The 16096-nt window shown below is 49.5% G+C and overlaps 5 protein-coding genes across 5 annotated transcripts; 2 read left to right on the forward strand and 3 right to left on the reverse strand.

Annotated features, from left to right (window-relative positions):
• Positions 1-668: 668 nt before the first annotated feature.
• Positions 669-2580, forward strand: FPRO_01024 (uncharacterized protein; the record flags this gene model as incomplete). Its single annotated transcript, XM_031219926.1, has 4 exons — positions 669-956; positions 1010-1273; positions 1320-1410; positions 1457-2580. 4 exons carry the CDS (start codon positions 669-671, stop codon positions 2578-2580), a joined length of 1767 nt encoding a protein of 588 aa, XP_031075448.1.
• A 334-nt stretch (positions 2581-2914) lies between these two features.
• FPRO_01023 (uncharacterized protein) lies at positions 2915-4321 on the forward strand (the record flags this gene model as incomplete). The annotated part of the gene is made up of 4 exons (XM_031219937.1): positions 2915-3077; positions 3126-3282; positions 3339-3411; positions 3461-4321. 4 exons carry the CDS (start codon positions 2915-2917, stop codon positions 4319-4321), a joined length of 1254 nt encoding a protein of 417 aa, XP_031075449.1.
• A 115-nt stretch (positions 4322-4436) lies between these two features.
• On the reverse strand, positions 4437-8868 carry FPRO_01022 (related to ATPases; the record flags this gene model as incomplete). Its single annotated transcript, XM_031219948.1, has 3 exons — positions 4437-4887; positions 4939-8420; positions 8473-8868. 3 exons carry the CDS (start codon positions 8866-8868, stop codon positions 4437-4439), a joined length of 4329 nt encoding a protein of 1442 aa, XP_031075450.1.
• A 1923-nt stretch (positions 8869-10791) lies between these two features.
• Positions 10792-12105, reverse strand: FPRO_01021 (putative ASP3-1-L-asparaginase II; the record flags this gene model as incomplete). Its single annotated transcript, XM_031219959.1, has 1 exon — positions 10792-12105. The coding sequence occupies one exon, from the start codon at positions 12103-12105 to the stop codon at positions 10792-10794; it is 1314 nt and encodes a 437-aa protein (XP_031075451.1).
• Positions 12106-14792: 2687 nt separating this feature from the next.
• Positions 14793-15830, reverse strand: FPRO_01020 (putative transcription initiation factor IIB; the record flags this gene model as incomplete). Its single annotated transcript, XM_031219970.1, has 1 exon — positions 14793-15830. The coding sequence occupies one exon, from the start codon at positions 15828-15830 to the stop codon at positions 14793-14795; it is 1038 nt and encodes a 345-aa protein (XP_031075452.1).
• Positions 15831-16096: the final 266 nt, after the last annotated feature.

Here is a 16096-nt window from a genome sequence, read left to right on the forward strand (position 1 = left end):
GATGGTTTTCCCCCGGCAGCGGAACCCGGCATGTGAGTTGGGGATAACGGGAGTGGGGTTGAAGATGCGAACAAGATCTACCATGAGAGAATACCTTTAGTTATCATAGTGGTTCTTCTTGCAAAGAAGGGAATAGAGCAGCGTCTTTTCCATCGTGTAGGTAGCCCATCATGTCACTGAGATAAGGTTGATGTAGGGATGATCACCTTGGTAGAGAGTTGCTTTCTACTGAAGCTTGTTTGCCTGTCAATGTAACCAAGTGTTGCAGTTCCGGGAATAATATTATCCTCGTCAAATGAAAAGGAATTCGCCATTCGGCTAGACCCCATCCCCCACAGTCTACCCCAGTCAACTGACTGATTGATACGGAGCCTCGAGGCCATTTGGACCGAGGCGGCGAAAATAACCCAGTCAAAGAGCTTGCTAAAGGCATCCCAAAATATACTGACCATGTACAAGTATTTTTATCACTCAGAATCAAAGCCCCAAGTTTTCTGTCATCCCTCAAGTCATCCATTGGGGGTTTAGGCTTGGCTCTCAAGGGTTTGGGTCAATGAATTATATATTACCCTGGGCATTTCCCCATTGTTTCCGAGGTGATGACTTTTGAGACTCTCTCTCTCGTTCTTCACTCTTGCTCCTTCGAGTGAACAAAAAGAGCTGAGATAATGGCTGACCACTCCAGTGAGAAGAGACCAGACTTTGTCATCGACTCTGCTCCCCAAAATACTGCTCTAACCTCCCCAGGGCAGGAAAAGATTGTCCCTGGAGATGTGATTGATAACGAAGAGTCTTGTCACCCTCTTAGCTCCGACAATAGGCCTCAAGAGAATGTTTCTTCCAACGATGACGGGAGCGGTGATGCAGAATCGGTAGATTCGAAGGATGAGTTGAGATTATCCAAGGCGCGTTGTATAGCTCTCGTCTGCACTGTCACAGGAGCTTCTTTTCTCAACGTGAGTCTACTATAACAAATAGGTATCAAACTCACACACACTAACAATGACAGACTCTTGCTAGCCAAAGTGTCGTTATCATCCTTCCTCAGATTGGTCGGGCCCTCGATGTTCCTGATACGAGACTTCAATGGGTAGTATCGTCTTACGTCTTGACATTTGGCTGCTTCTTGTTACTCTGGGGCCGGATCGCAGATATCTATGGCAAGAGACTGATTTTCATACTGGGGTCCTTTTGGGTTACTATCTGCTGTGTTGTCAATGCTTTCATACCTACTGAGATTGCATTCGATCTATTCCGTGGCCTTCACGGGCTGGTAAGTTACATCTTACTCTGACACAGGACTCAGCTAATAAGTTCAGGGTGCTGCTGCTAATGTTCCCACGGCGATTGGTATCCTCGGGACTACGTTTCCTCCGGGCAAGGCAAAGAACTACGCCTTCAGTGCATACGGTGTGTTTTCTCTGAATACTCGTCTGGAGTTTGCTAACGATGCCAGCTGCCGGTGCCCCCCTCGGTAGCGTCTGCGGTAATCTCGTCTCCGGTCTCATCGCAGAATTTACCAGTTGGAAATGGGTCTTTGGTGCCCTAGCCATCATGGCCGGCATGATCGCCGTTGCCGGTGTCTTCTGCATCCCGTCTCCGCCCCCGGAGCTCCGGCCCGAGCATAACAACCTCCGGTCCAAGACGGCGGCCGTGGACTGGATTGGCGCTACTCTCATCACGTGTGGACTCCTTGCACTTATGTTTGCTTTGACTGAGGGAAACGTTGTTGGCTGGACTGCACCTTGGATCCCCGTGCTCATCGTTGTGTCGTTTGGAGTCATCGTTGCGTTCTTCTTTTGGCAGCGATATCTGGAGCAGAAGACGAATCGGCCACCGCTTGTCAAAGTGTCAATCTTCAACAACTGGCGATTCACAGCCGTCATGATCATCATGGGCTTTTTCTTTGGTGGATTCAACAACTATCTCATCTACGCAACGTACTACTTCCAGGATTACCAAGGTCTCTCACCACTGCAGACAATGTTGCGATTCATCCCTACTGGTGTAAGCGGCTTCGTGGTTGCTTTTTTCACGGCCTACTTCCTTTCACGGGTTCCGACGTTCTTTATCCTGGCGTTCGGGCATGTGGCTGTTTGCATTGCTGCTGTTTTGTACGCGGTGCCAATCCCCCCGACGACATCATATTTCGCATGGGGGTTCTGGGCTATGATCCTATCTGTTGTTGGAGCCGACACGGCTTGGCCTTGCCTCACGCTCTTTACTTCGCATTCTCTTCCCAAAGAGGATCAGGCTGTTGGCGGTGCACTCATCAACTCATCCGGTATGATCGGTCGTGCCATTTCACTGGCTATTGCCACTTCCATACAGTCATCTGTTATGGCTAAAGAGAGAGGTGTGAGTGTTCAAGATGTAGGACCAGTTAAGGAATGGGATGCACCGTCTCTAAACGGTCTTCGCGCCGGAGCTTGGACAAACTTTGGCATCCTTTTCATTGCACTCGCACTCGTTGTGTACACTTTTAGGAGTATGGAAATCATAGGAAAGATTCCAGATCGCCCGGAAAGATCTGAAGGTGTGGTTAACCAGGAGGATACAGACGTTGAGAGACGAGGATGACGAGACTCCAACGTGACAAGACAAGTCAAAAATAGGTACTTATGCATATCTAACAAGCATAGTAAAAACAAACATCCGACATTTATATCTGTTCCTGATTTGGCGATATGCATATCAGGGCCGGTTCTTCTATTGCGCCGTTATCCTATTCCTTGCCTTGGTATCTCTCCGCCGGGCTATCAGTCAGCCCGATTTGTAGGGCCGTTTTGGCCGGAACAGCCGTTCAAAGGACACACAGTTCAGCTTACAAGTGAGATGGGACATGTATGTATATCTATGTATCCTGATATCCCGTTTCCTAGATAGCCCCAAAGTCCACGTCAACGTCAACATAATGATCGACATTGTCCTCCTAGGTGCAACGGGCTACACAGGCCGCCTGTGTGCATCATACATGGCACAGGTCCTCCCAGGGAATGTATCGTGGGCCATCGCAGGTCGCAGCAAGAGTAAACTCCAAGCCTTACACAGAGAACTTCAGCTTGAAGAACCAAAATGTCTGTTGTACGCCCTCGTGTTATATCCCGCTTATTAAGAGCCTATAGGTACTGTGTACGCTCTTGACCTCGCCTCCGACGAAGCCATCTCCGAACTCGTCAAGACATCCCGTGTGATTGTAAATACTATTGGTCCTTATGCTACCACTTGTGGAACGGCTGTGATCAGAGCCTGCGCTGAGAACGGCACCGATTATGTGGATTGGTAAGCATACACCATCTCACAGCGTGTAGGTCACATTCCGACTTACACCAACACAGTAGCGGAGAGCCCGCCTGGATGCGAGATATTATCGCCCAGTATGACACGATAGCCTGTAAATCAGGTTCAAGAGTATGACAATTAAGCTGTCTACTTTCCCGTATTTGTCTGACGCTGCTAGATTATCATGACCGCAGGTTGGGCTGCCGTTCCCGCAGATCTATCCGTCTATCTCGCCGCTCTAAAGCTTCAGCGTCACTTCTCTCTTCCTACTCGTGAAGTCCTGGTCTGTCTTGAAGACGTCCGCGGTTCTTTCAGCGGCGGAAGTCTCAGTTCACTGTGTAGCCTCGAGCCCGTCAGCATCGCCCCCTTTGACTTATCTCCTGTGCCAAGGACTGAACAACAAGTGGCCAAAACGGGGGTTCTCCCGCCCCCCAACGCCTTTGACGTCCAGACTGTTGATGAGCTGGGCGTTTTGGTGGAAAGTACCCATGCACAGATAGAAGAGATTGTCGTTGGCCGAAGCTGGGGCTTATACGCTGGTCATGGATCAGGCTCCCTGAGCCCAGAAGGCTACGGAGAGGATTTCTTCTTCTCATCACGAATGAAATGTTCCAATGCTGTATCAGCACTGATGTTTCGAACTAGCCTCTCCCTTCTCACAAATGCAATCACAAAAGTACCCCCCGTACGCTACTTGGCCGCCCGCGTGTTCCCGCCAGGAACAGGTCCGTCTGAGGAGGCGCGTAAAAGCCACTATTTCAAGTATCGCACTCTGGCTATAGCAGATAACAAAGGAGCTGAACCTGTTCCGAAAATTGAAGTCAAGTTCGCATATGGTGGTGATCCGTATGTGTTCACAGGCGTGGCACTGACGCAAGCGGCATTGGTTCTCCTGCAAGGAGTAACCCCTGCTCACAAACGCGGAGGTATTTTGACACCTGCAGCATTGGGTGAGGAGTTTGTAACGAGGCTAAAGCAGCCAGAGGCGGGGATCGAGATCGAGGTCGAGGTACTGGGCAAACAATTTGACCGTGTGTAAAAGAAGATTCCTCGCTATATCGTGTTTCATGTCCAAGCCTATGCAATAAATAACACAATCCCAATGACAAGATAGTACCGATCTATAGGGTATCAAAACACCATAATCACCCACTTCAGCGTCCCCGGAGCCCTTCCTCAATGCCGTGCTCGAATTCATCCTCCTCTTCCACCTGCTCATCGCGAGCAAGTCGCTTTAAGCGCTCTCGTAACGCCGGATCCTGCTCTAACTCCTGCCATAGCTCAACGTCCCATTCTTCGATATTCTCACCGCGACGACTCTTTCCCCAGGGCGGCCAATCCCAAAGTCCAGCAATGAGGAGAAGACGCTTCAGGCATTTGAGCACGATCTCGAACAAACCCAGGAGCCCTAGTACGATGAACAATGTTGCCCACCATACTGCGTCGGCCCCGAATTGTTCCGTGAAACTATTTCGAATAGCGTATGGTCCAGACGGGCTACCCGCATAGGCTGCGTCGAGGAAAGACAGCCAAGCGAACCAGCCGATAGTAGTAACAAAGAAAGATACCATGACAATGGTAGACTTGTAATGGGTTTCGAAAATGCTAAGTTCGTTAGTCTCGAAATGGTACCCAAACGAGGTAGTAGTCACTTACAAAAGTTTCCAGTTGATCCAGAGAACTCCAACTGAAAATACGAGCGTCCCCAGGGCATACAAGCCTTGGTCGCGCGCTGCCGGCGTGATCCAACCATGGCCAGCCCAGACACCATACCAACAGATCACCCCCTCAATGGCACCAAGAAGCATCCACCGACCAAACTTCCAGATGTTGAGGCCCTGGTTGCGCTGTCCGTAGACATAAAGCTCGGGAACGGCCAGCAGTGTCTCAGCGCTGAGATCCTGCTCCCAAATTCCCATACAGATAACGCAGAGACTCGTAAAAAGTGTGTTGAAAACGGTCAGACTGGTAGCTTCATACAGAGACGTGCCGCTATAGCCGGTGTATCTTTGATACTGCGCTGTTGGCAGGTAAAAGAACATTTCCTTCCAGAAGGTATAAAGAATGAACTTGGCGGTACGGACGTAATTCCATCGCCCATGGACAAGCAGCATTCTCTGCAAGAACCGGAACTGAGCAATGGCATAGTCTGCCACGCGAGCTGCTTGAAGACCTTCCTTTCCAGATATACCAATGCCCACGTGGCTGGCTGAGATCATGGCCAAGTCATTTGCACCATCGCCGATGGCCAGGGTCAGGCCTCGACGTTTCTTACCATGGTATTTCTTGAGGCGAGACCGAACGGTGCTTACCAGTAGTGCTTTCTGCGCTGGAGAGGCACGGCAGCAAATGACCGAGTTGACTTGCAACATCACCGTAAAGAATGTGGCAGATAACTCTGGCGATTTTTCAACAGCCGCCAGCGTTTGGCCATCAATAACAACCACACTATGGACCGAGCCAGCTGAAAGATCCTCTTGAAGGGCAACCAGCTGCGAATCAAGACTTCCCTTGGTAATGTCGAGGATGTAGAGATCTGAGCCGGGCCGGCAAATTCTGGCGGAGTGAGCGATGTTGATAGCGGTCTCTCGCTTATCACCTGTAAGCATCCAAACCTTGATATTGGCCTTTCGCAACCTCTCAATTGTCTCAGGGACACCCTTCTGTAGCTTATCCTCAATGGCAGTTGCACCAACAAGATCAAACGACTGCTCGATCATGTCGCCGGCATCCTCGATGCGCTGTTGACGATCACTGAGGCTAGTCGTGGCCTCATCCCAAATCTTTTTCCAGGCCTGATACTCTTGTTCCGTGATAAACTTTTGCGCAAAGAGTAGCGTACGAAGGCCCTCAGTGGCAAAGTCATCCAGGTGCTTAAAGCACTTAGCAAATGTCTCACAGTCGTCAAGCAGGGCTGGATCCTCGAGGAAGGCCAGGTGTTCGGGAATTGGTTGCTGGTAATGAACGGGAGTGTTCAAATACTGGCCTCGAGGGAGGTCGATTGACACACCGCGAGTCGCAATGGACAGGCGGGGCTTATCCTCCGAGCGTCTAGAAAGTCGGCCAAATTCGAACGACTTGCTTCTGTCCACATTGGGCCGTCTGCTTGTGCTCCGGTCCCTCGACACGCCTGGGTTTCGTCGGATGGTGAGACTGGGCCTACCACCAAAACTATTACGCGGCTCTTGCTGCTCGCTGCGTCGATGCATCTCACGCTCCAGCTCGGCGCTCTTTCGAACCTCACTAGCTTTCTGCTTGGCAATCTGCGACATCTTAAGACGGGGTAAGATAGCAGAGTCGGCACCTTTACAGATGACCGACACACGACCATCTGGGAAACGCACAACGACGGACATCTTTTTCCTTGCGCTGGTAAATTCAATCACGTCCAGCACCTCGTACTTGAGCTCTTCCTCGTGGCCGTCAGGCTGAGTGACCTGAAGAGTGATGGTTTGCGTCGTTCGATTAATGACAAGGTAACCGAGTTCCTGAGCAGCCCTGACGAGAGCTAGCTCGTCGGGAGATGCTGCTTGAAACTCTAGCTTTCCATTCTCCTTATATTCAGGCAAACAGGTATGGCACAGAGCTACGGCGAGAATGTACTGCTTCGCCTTTTTAGCAAACCCCGAGTTAGGACGGAGACGTAGGTACTCAATAAGATCATTCGTAGTAACGTCGGGCTGAATATGATCTGGTCGTCCTGTTGAACGCCATTGGGACGAAGACCTACGACTCCCAAACGAATTGCGCGATGGTGCCATTGAAGGTCTCGAGGGTGCCATGGATGGGCGATGAGACATGGAAGGGCGAGGTGACATGGAGGGTCGAGATGGCGAGGCGAGGACTAGTGGTGTGGACGGTTCATTCGACGCCTCGGCCTGTTCCTCTCTGATAACGACCGTGACGGGGTCTGTCTTGTAGACTGAAGGCTCACTTGGCTCAGACTCCTCATCGAGCTTAAAATCCTCCTCTTGATCGACCTTTGGTTCCAGGTCCATCTCATGCAACCAAACAGTTCCTGCAACGCTAATCTTTCGAAATTTCATGATATTGTCCGTCAAGGTTCCTGTCTTGTCTGAGAAGACGTATCCCACCTGACCCAGATTCTCGAGGATAGTGTTCGTATTGCATCGGGCAGGGGTATCTGTCTCTTCATCATACATTTCAATATCCGAGTTCAGCATCAGCAACTGACCGATTTTGACAATTTCGAGGCTGATATAAAGCGACAGTGGTACCACATTATTGAACATGATAATGAATGCAATGATGATCTGGTAGAAAGGTACCTTTGCTTGTTCCAAATACCATGAATGCCTTTCTGTGCTCTTTTGCCATTTGACATAGCCCATAGACACCCCAACAGATAAGACCACGACATAAGTGGCAAGGGTAACGACGATTTTGTTGACAACGCGCTCGAGGGCCGGCTTTTTGGCTTTTGGGTGCTTGTTGGCGTTCATGCGAATCTTGCAGTCCTCGCCAGTGTTGATTACTAGCCCAATTGCTGTGTTGGTGTTGCGAACAACACTTCCGCGATAAATAACCTCATTTGAAGTCAAGGGCACAGTCTTTTCGCTGACTGTCACGCGACCATCAAAGTTGTAGAGGTCAGGATTTGGGTTCTCAACGACGAAATCGGCCTTGCACTTGGAAATCCCCTCGATCGTATCGCAGCCTTCCAAAGCAGGCGTGACCTGCTTGCTCTTGAGATTGGTCTCTCCATCGAGAGCCATAGTTTCGATATACGCCAACTTGTTCTCCCCGTCACTATGTAGCAAAACAAGGTCTGCGGGAATAGGCTCGTCTCGGCAAAGCCTGATGATATCTCCGACCTTGATCTCGCTCCATCTCACAGGAACCCAGCGCAATCCATTGAATTCCTCCTCCGGTACGGGATGCGGCTCAGCGGTGGAATGGGTCAAAAACGGGTTAAGCTTTGTCCACTTATTAACTGGTCGTAGCTTTCCCGTGTATTTATCTTCTCGTCCAAGCACAGTCGCGAAGCCAGCGTTCTCGATTTTATCCAGGCGGTACCTTCGATAGTCGTCGTAACCTTCTTTGACAATCGTCAACATCACAAAGAATAAGAGCGGTAGAATAGTGGTGTAGGATCCGGTCGTCGAAAGGCCTGGAATCTGGTGTGGCTGTTAGCAACAAATCCATCTTAAAGGTTCCGCTCATACACACCATCTGCGGTATACCAACGCAAAGGAAATAAAAGTTTCCAACGCGAGAGAACTGAAAGAAAAGTTGCTTGGGTATAAAGTCCCATACTGTGTATCTGGACGTTCGAATGCTGTTCGAGACATATGCGAGACCGCGGCGAGTATCGATCAAAGGGGCTTCGTGTTCAAGTTGGAGAGGTATACGTCGCCCATCAGTCGACACAGTAACATGCTTGCGACGCAGAATAAGCTCAACAACGGTCTTCTGATATACATCTGCAGCAACATCCTTTATGCGATTGACCAATGGCGCGGAGCGACCGGCACCACTGTTGCGACGGCGAACATTGACCTTTGAACTGGCTTTCGGTGATCCAGGGCCTGATGGCACCTCGGCCTCGGATCGATCTTGGAACATGATGGTTTGGCGAGGGTGTTAAACGAGTGTACTGAGGTTATCCTGGCCGACATGCGGGATGTTTGGTGACGTCGCAATGAATCAATTGAGCGTGATGGGTCGATTAACTTGAAACGAGTGACTGTTGTTGCTGCTGTATGTACTGCCCTGACCCCAACTGTTCAACCATGGGGTAATGGTCTCTGCCCGGGGGAGAGAGGAACGGCGGAGCAAATCAAATCATGAGTGAGAATGGAAGGGATGAAAAGGTGGTTGAATCTCGATCTGGAGTAGGAATTTTGGCCTGCCTTGATTCGGTGGTGGCGTGTCTGTGGCAGGGTTGTTTTGTCCGATGGTACGGAGTAGTCGGCTAGGTAATAATAAGGATAAGCTTATACGAGGTGGCTGACGCGTTGTAACGGGAATAAACGAATATGAAAATTAGATATGAGTTTAGTTTATCATGATTCGAGATCTATTTGGATGGGTGTGCCGATGTTATGACAAGCTTTACAAGTAAAGGGATAAAATATGGGGAGTACGCGTGGAGCGTTGAGGCCGAACGGGAGGCTCCCCATCTATGTCTCAATCTGGGGGAAGTCCTTAATAGAGTTCAGGACGATGTTGATCTGATAAACTCTTGCAATTACACCCATGCGTTCCGAAGCAAGTGCTTAGTGCACAAATTGATTCGGAAGCTCTAGACAGTTTGATGAGGCAATTGGAACTGAAATCTTCTTCTTCGATTTACATAGTACAGTCAGCTGCACATCCCAGGTTCTCTCTCAGACTCAGCCGTCATAGTGGATCATAAAACCACCTGTGGAATACATACGCACCAAGACGAACATCACAGCCAGTATCAATCCCATCATCCGCCAACAAGCTTAGGATTAGGATTCTATCATTCTTATAATTCATTATATGATTACTTTGTGTTATCTAAACTCAACCACACATGCTCTTTTGACAGATTGAGAAATTGCTACTATTTATATCTTTACCACCATTTCACGGTCCTGGAAAGTCCATACAGTACATCATGGGAAACACCAACCCCCAATTTTTCTTTTGACATTCACTTATCACAATTATATGATGCAATCTCGCGAAATGAGTAGATATGGATATACTTCCGGATCTTTCCTGAACCCCGAGGCATCAACTCGGGCTTTTAACGACCCTCCATGTCCAACTCCCCCTGTCAAACCACACACCAAGGATCTTCAGTTGCAGCGAGTGAGCCCTGGCTCCCTCTCCAGACCCCCCTTGTTGGACCGCTACATTGCCTGCTTTCGTACAGTTTCGGTTATGTCTTTTTTTTTGCTTCTTCCGCTGTCACTTGTGCAGCTACCAGCAAGGATGATCATTAAATCCACAACTTGAGTATCTTGGCTTTAGACATTTGCTCATAAGTTGCTTTGAGAACCACGTTAAGATGTACTCCGTAGTTTGAGTATATATGTTGAATACGATTAATGTAATTATACTCCTGCATGTCAAGCACCTGTAAAACAGATGGCTGGACCAGCTTTATCACCCCCTTCGCATCAACTTTTATAAGCACAACAATGCAGAACAACGAAAAAAACAGATAGCCGCCTCCCTCCATGATCGTTTGGTTGTATCAACCATTTTGCCACTCCAATTCAAGATGCCTCCCAGATTAAAAAACGAAAAATGATCTTTTGCAAGAACAAAACAAAACAAAACAAAACAAAAAGCAGATGGCCACACCCAATTTTTTGACATTCGCTAAAAAGACAAAATGCGCCCTGAAGATCCAAACCGTTTTCTGATGCATGCGTAAGCCTCCGAATTGTATCGAGTTTCCCTATTCGATCGTGATCTTTTTGAAAGTTCCTCTAAAAAGGTACCGGTCCTGTTGGTAATATGTATGTATCATCATGCTGTTGTGGTCTGAACCTTTGATCTTTTGCCCCTTTAGTGCACTCCCGCGTGCTCAAAAAGAGCTCGGATGGCGTCGTTGTCCATCTTGGTCTCAAGCGCGAGTTGGAGCTGGATCCTCGCTTTTTGGGGGTTGAGGAAACCAGCTCCGATTCCTGCCTGGCAGGGTCCCACGAAACCGCCTTCTGGTCGGCGGCTCACTATCACGGGGATCTTGGTCTCCCGGACTATGCGTCGGATCTCCTCAGTGCCCTTGGAAGTCCAGAATCCAGCACCAAGGCCTGCGAGGACGATGCCTCGTGCGCCAAGATCAACAGCCGCCTTGAACATGCCAACACTGAGCTCCTGGTAAGCGTAGAGTATGTCCACTTGAGGCAGTGCTGCTGCTGATGGAGGTCGGGGCGGTAATTTGAAATGGTGGTGGCCCAGGGGCCGTGATGGCGGGTAAAAGAAGACTGGCTGGATATTGACAAATGTTCCCAATAAGCCGCTATCAGGAGCTTGAAAAGCGTCAAGGTGGTTGGCGTTCACCTTTGTCGTGAAGCGAGCAGATCCGATGCGGTCGTTAATGGCAATCATGACTCCCCTGCCTCTGGCGTTCTCATTAGCAGCCAAAGTCACTGAAGACAGCAAATTCATGGGTCCATCAGCGCTTATAGCCGTTGCAGGACGCATAGAACCCGTCACAACCACGGGCTTATCGCTCTGGATCGTGAGATCGAGGAAGAAAGCCGACTCATCCAGAGTGTCAGTTCCGTGCGTCACAACAGCGCCCTGTGTAGATGGATTGTCGAGATCGGCCTGGATTTGCTCCACCAACGCCTGTAACATGTCTGAACTCATGTCTATACTGTCTGTGTTGGCGAATTGAACGCCTCTCACGTTGGCAACATTGCAAAGCTGTGGCACCGCATCAATGAGGGATTGGACACTCAGCGCAGCTGATTGATATCCCGTCGTTTGGTCAGCCGAACTAGCAGATCCAGCAATGGTGCCCCCTGTCGCATAGATGGTGATATTTGGAAGGTTCGGACTGAAGCAGTTGAACTCAGGGGTAGTTGAGATTTCAAAGGGAATGCCTGTCTGTATTGGCGCCTTTTGCAGTGCGGAGAAGTGTGGTTGAAGATACAGCTCGTGAACAGGAGGACCCAAGACCGAAGCGGCCCACGAACCAAACTGGAGCAGCGCCGTTGAAGGGGCCAACACACTCAGGATGATTCGCCACAGGTAAGTTATCCAAGAAGCCGATGAAGGGGTCATCTTGATGGTCGACGAAGCAGCTGGTCCGGAGCAGTAAACCGGAGCAGTAGCAATCAAGGCGCGGCCGTGAAGCCGTTTAAAGCTGGGCATCATGATTTGTGATTCTTGAGTCTTTAGCTTAGACATCGAGTACAATACGGGAGGACGCTTGTCCTTCTTTCTCGCCAGCCAAGGTCCAGCCTCTGAGGAAAGTGAGAGAGGGAGATTTAGATAAACTATGAACCCAGCAGCGAATGTCCCATTCTTGTAGTACTGGGCGTATGGCTAACTTAACCCATTTGCATTGGATTGTCTGTTTACAGTACAGTACAATTATTAGTCAATTTCTCCAACCTCGAGCTTCTGCTTCTGAGCACGGTGCATCGGCCCGTCAGACGAATCGCAGTCTATCTTACGACCCCTGGACACTGACTGAGCAGGGTACGGGCGTGGTCTGACATGGTTGCATTTCACGCATTTTTTTTTGGGGTTCTGCAGCAGCAAACAATTGATGAACTTTGCACCTCGTCCCTCGGCAAGGCCCTAGTGGTGATTGCGTTTTGCGCCATTAGCCCAGGGTTCTCTTCCACTAAACATGGGGGAGCGGAGGGGCGGTCCCATGCTGTTATGGGGCAGACAACGGCTATGGAGAAGAGCATGAGCATGGGGGCAGGCAAAGCAGACGGAATATGATGGATCAGTGTGAGTGGGAGTTGTAGTGAGTGGGTGCGTGCATTTGGTGGTGGTGATGAAATACAGTAGTGGATGGACGGATGTGATGTGCAGTAGGGGAAATGCCTGAATAGCAGCCGAGAGAATGACGATGGCTGCAGGAAATATGTAGATGCCTTGCCTATTACGAGGTCATACTTTGGTGCTTATGTATGAAAATACCTTGAGTATCCGCTGGTGTATGTATCGTGGTAAGTGAATCACCCTGTATGCAGCTAGTAATTCTGTCTTTTTTGCTCAAGCCAAGACAACGACAGCCTGGTCGACTCGGCTCCGACAAGGGTGCCACTGGCACTTTGGTGTGCTCAAGGATGTTCGATAACTAATGAATACCCTCTTGATGACTCCACGGCTATCCGATCCAGTCTACATCCACGCTTGCAGGTTTAGGTTCATAGTTTTATTAACGTTGCGTTGCGTTGCGTCGTGACAGATGTGTTGTGTTGTTGTTGGCTTTAGCTAAGCGGGCATGCAACTAGAGTGGACGTGCGTAGCAAACAAGACTAGGTAATCGTTATGTTTACTCGTGGCATGACATGCACAATGTAGGTGATATATACCATCAGCATCTCTTTTCTTATAGGTTGTCTCTTCATGTATCTTCTGAGTCAAGAGAGTCAAAATCCAAGAATAAAAACATGGTCATCACATTTTATTACCTATCAAACACAGCCCAAAGCAGACACGACACTGCAACGCCAAGGTTACTTTGCACAAGATGCAAGACACACATGCACCGCACATGCTGTACAGGACAGTAACAGCAGGGTTCTTGTTCTCAACCTATTCTTCTTCCACCTGTGGGGCTTCCTAACCTGGCGCCTCATCCGATGCCCCGTAGACCCATTAGACTTGCCGTCTGAGGCAATTCTAAACATGCACCCATATCCATATCCATATCCATACCAATACAGCATCCTGCCTTAGCCTGGCTTACAACACATGCCACTTTATTCCGGCGGCGCATTAGCATTGTACATACCAGCATCATCTTGATCCATCCGGTCTTTTTCTCTGAGTTAGCTGCGCTTCTCAATTCAGTGCTCCTGGCCCAGGTCTTTGCACCAGCTTTGTCTTTTGCTGGAATTCCGGATTTGGTTCACACCACTCGAGTACGATGGCGCAACACCATCTTATAATTCACATGATGTTGCTGACACGCACCTCATCAACTACCTATGTACCCGAGTCTGTTCACAGGTAGCTACCTACCTTACCTAGAACCTTTGTGAAGGGCTGATTCTTCACGTCACACATATAGACGGAAATGGCAGCGAGACATCAGGTGCTTTCTTCAGCTCCAGCTGTTGCATACCCATATGTACGTACATACGTAGTGACACACAGGGAAACAGCCTGCAACCTGCATCATCATCAACCCGTACAATGCCAAGACTACTATCAAAGGGTCCTCAGATCATACATAAAGAACGAACAGCGCCCCCCCCCCCCCCCCCCCCCACGGCAAAAATCAGGCCTGACTCCTGTTCAAACCCGGCCGGGTATGTTGTTCCTCATGTAGAGAAGAGGAGACATATCTGCCCCGTCGAAGAAACATCAACAGCGGGTCTGCATTAGTAGCACATCCTAGCCTTCCAAGAACGATCTAGAGTACAATTTTTCTTTCTTTTTCCTTGATGAAGAATGACAAGCAGCGGATTCAAGGTCCCTCCCGCGGTTTCACGGCATTCCCGCCCCATCTATTCTCACAGCTGACGACAACTCATGCCGGCACTCAGAAGAGGCAATGCCAACTAGCTGCCAAGGCATTTGCAAAAATGAGAATAAAAAAGTCTTGGGTTTCACTGAGACACTGAGACTACTTAAGAGATTACTTTAAAGTTTCATGGCTGAACATCCTGACTTCTTCGCAGACTTCCTTGGTTTCAATCTTTCTGTAAATTCAATACGCTGCTTGCGGCCCACCCTGGGACTTCGCTATGTTTAGAAAATAATAAGAGAAAAAAATACAAGGCGGCAGTTTCTTTATAACATCCTTTAATGCCGGAATAACGTCATTCTAGACCATGATAGCACATGGAGCTCTGAGAGCATCTGGGCGGCCCCTATACCGCAGTAGCCGGTGTAAGCTTGTCCATGTTAGCACCTCCCTCGAACCACTCCTCCGAAATGAGCTTCTCGCGGGCAGAGTACAAGTGTTTGTACGCAGTCTTGACTGTGCCATCGCTGACACCCGCCTGCTTGGCTATAGGTAGTGAGCTGCGCGGTTCTCCAACGATCTGGCACGCCATGTAGATGCATGCTGCGGCAACGGATAGAGGCGATCGTCCTGCGAGCGCCGAAATACTGTTGGCCCGCAATGCCAATGAGCGAGAGATCTTGGAGATTTTGGTCTGTTTCGTGAAGCCAAGCTGAGAGACATAACGGCTGCATAGATCCTCGGCACCCACTGATGTGTTCTCATAGTTGGTGACTGTGTTGAGACCTGTGGCTTCGCCGTCTTGGTCCTGAAGCTTCTGCAGAAAGCTCTGAAGTTGCTTGAAAACTCGACCGACTTCCTTCTTGCTCACGCTAGTCAGATTGAAGATTTCACGGAAGGTTCGAGGCACGTTGTTCTGCCGGCACGCGATGAAGATGCAACCTGCAATGACCGCATCCTGGGGCTTTCCCTTGAGGAACTTGTGCTTATCCACGAGCTTGAAGATGTGCTTTGCAGCGTTGGAAACGTTCGTGCCCATGTTGATAGCTTCGCAGTAGGAAACAATCTCCTTGTAAGCTTGCATGAGGCCCTTCTGCGACTTGTCTTGGTTCGTGTTGTTTTGGGTCCTGGACAGAGCCTTGTGTGCCTTGGTTTCGGAAAAGGCTACCGTCGTCGCGAGTTGCTGGCCTTCGACAAACTCATCCTGCGGTCCACCAACACGGCTGGGGTCGTCGCCTCCTTGGTCGTCATTTGCAAAAGTTCGCCATTCTGATCTCGTATCAATGATTCGCGAGCCGACTACCATGCCACAGTCTTCGCATACTGTATCACCGCTGGAGAACTCCTCGACTAGGTGGGGCGGGCTGATGTTGCACTCAGGACATACTAGGATGTTACTGAGGTCTTCCTCAAAAGCAGGCGCATCGCTGCCGTTTGGGGCCATCATCCGAGGCGGCACGTTCTGCCGTTTAGGTTGAGGAGGATGTTTCGTCAGAAAATGAGATGCGGCGAAGTTAGGTGAGGAAGGGCGCTTTGTCCAATGGATTGTATGATAAGAATGACTAAGCGACCTCTGACTGCGATGGGCGTTTAGGCTCCAGACCGTCTGGGCAGGCAGCCTGATTAAATACCCTTCCCTGACACAGCTTCTGAATGAATCATAAAGGAAAATGTCTAGGACAGTTGTTCAGGCTGTGTTTGCAAAGAAAC

Source organism: Fusarium proliferatum (genome assembly GCF_900067095.1).
Source record: "Fusarium proliferatum ET1 genome assembly, contig: FPRO_scaffold001, whole genome shotgun sequence".
NCBI lineage: Eukaryota > Fungi > Ascomycota > Sordariomycetes > Hypocreales > Nectriaceae > Fusarium > Fusarium proliferatum.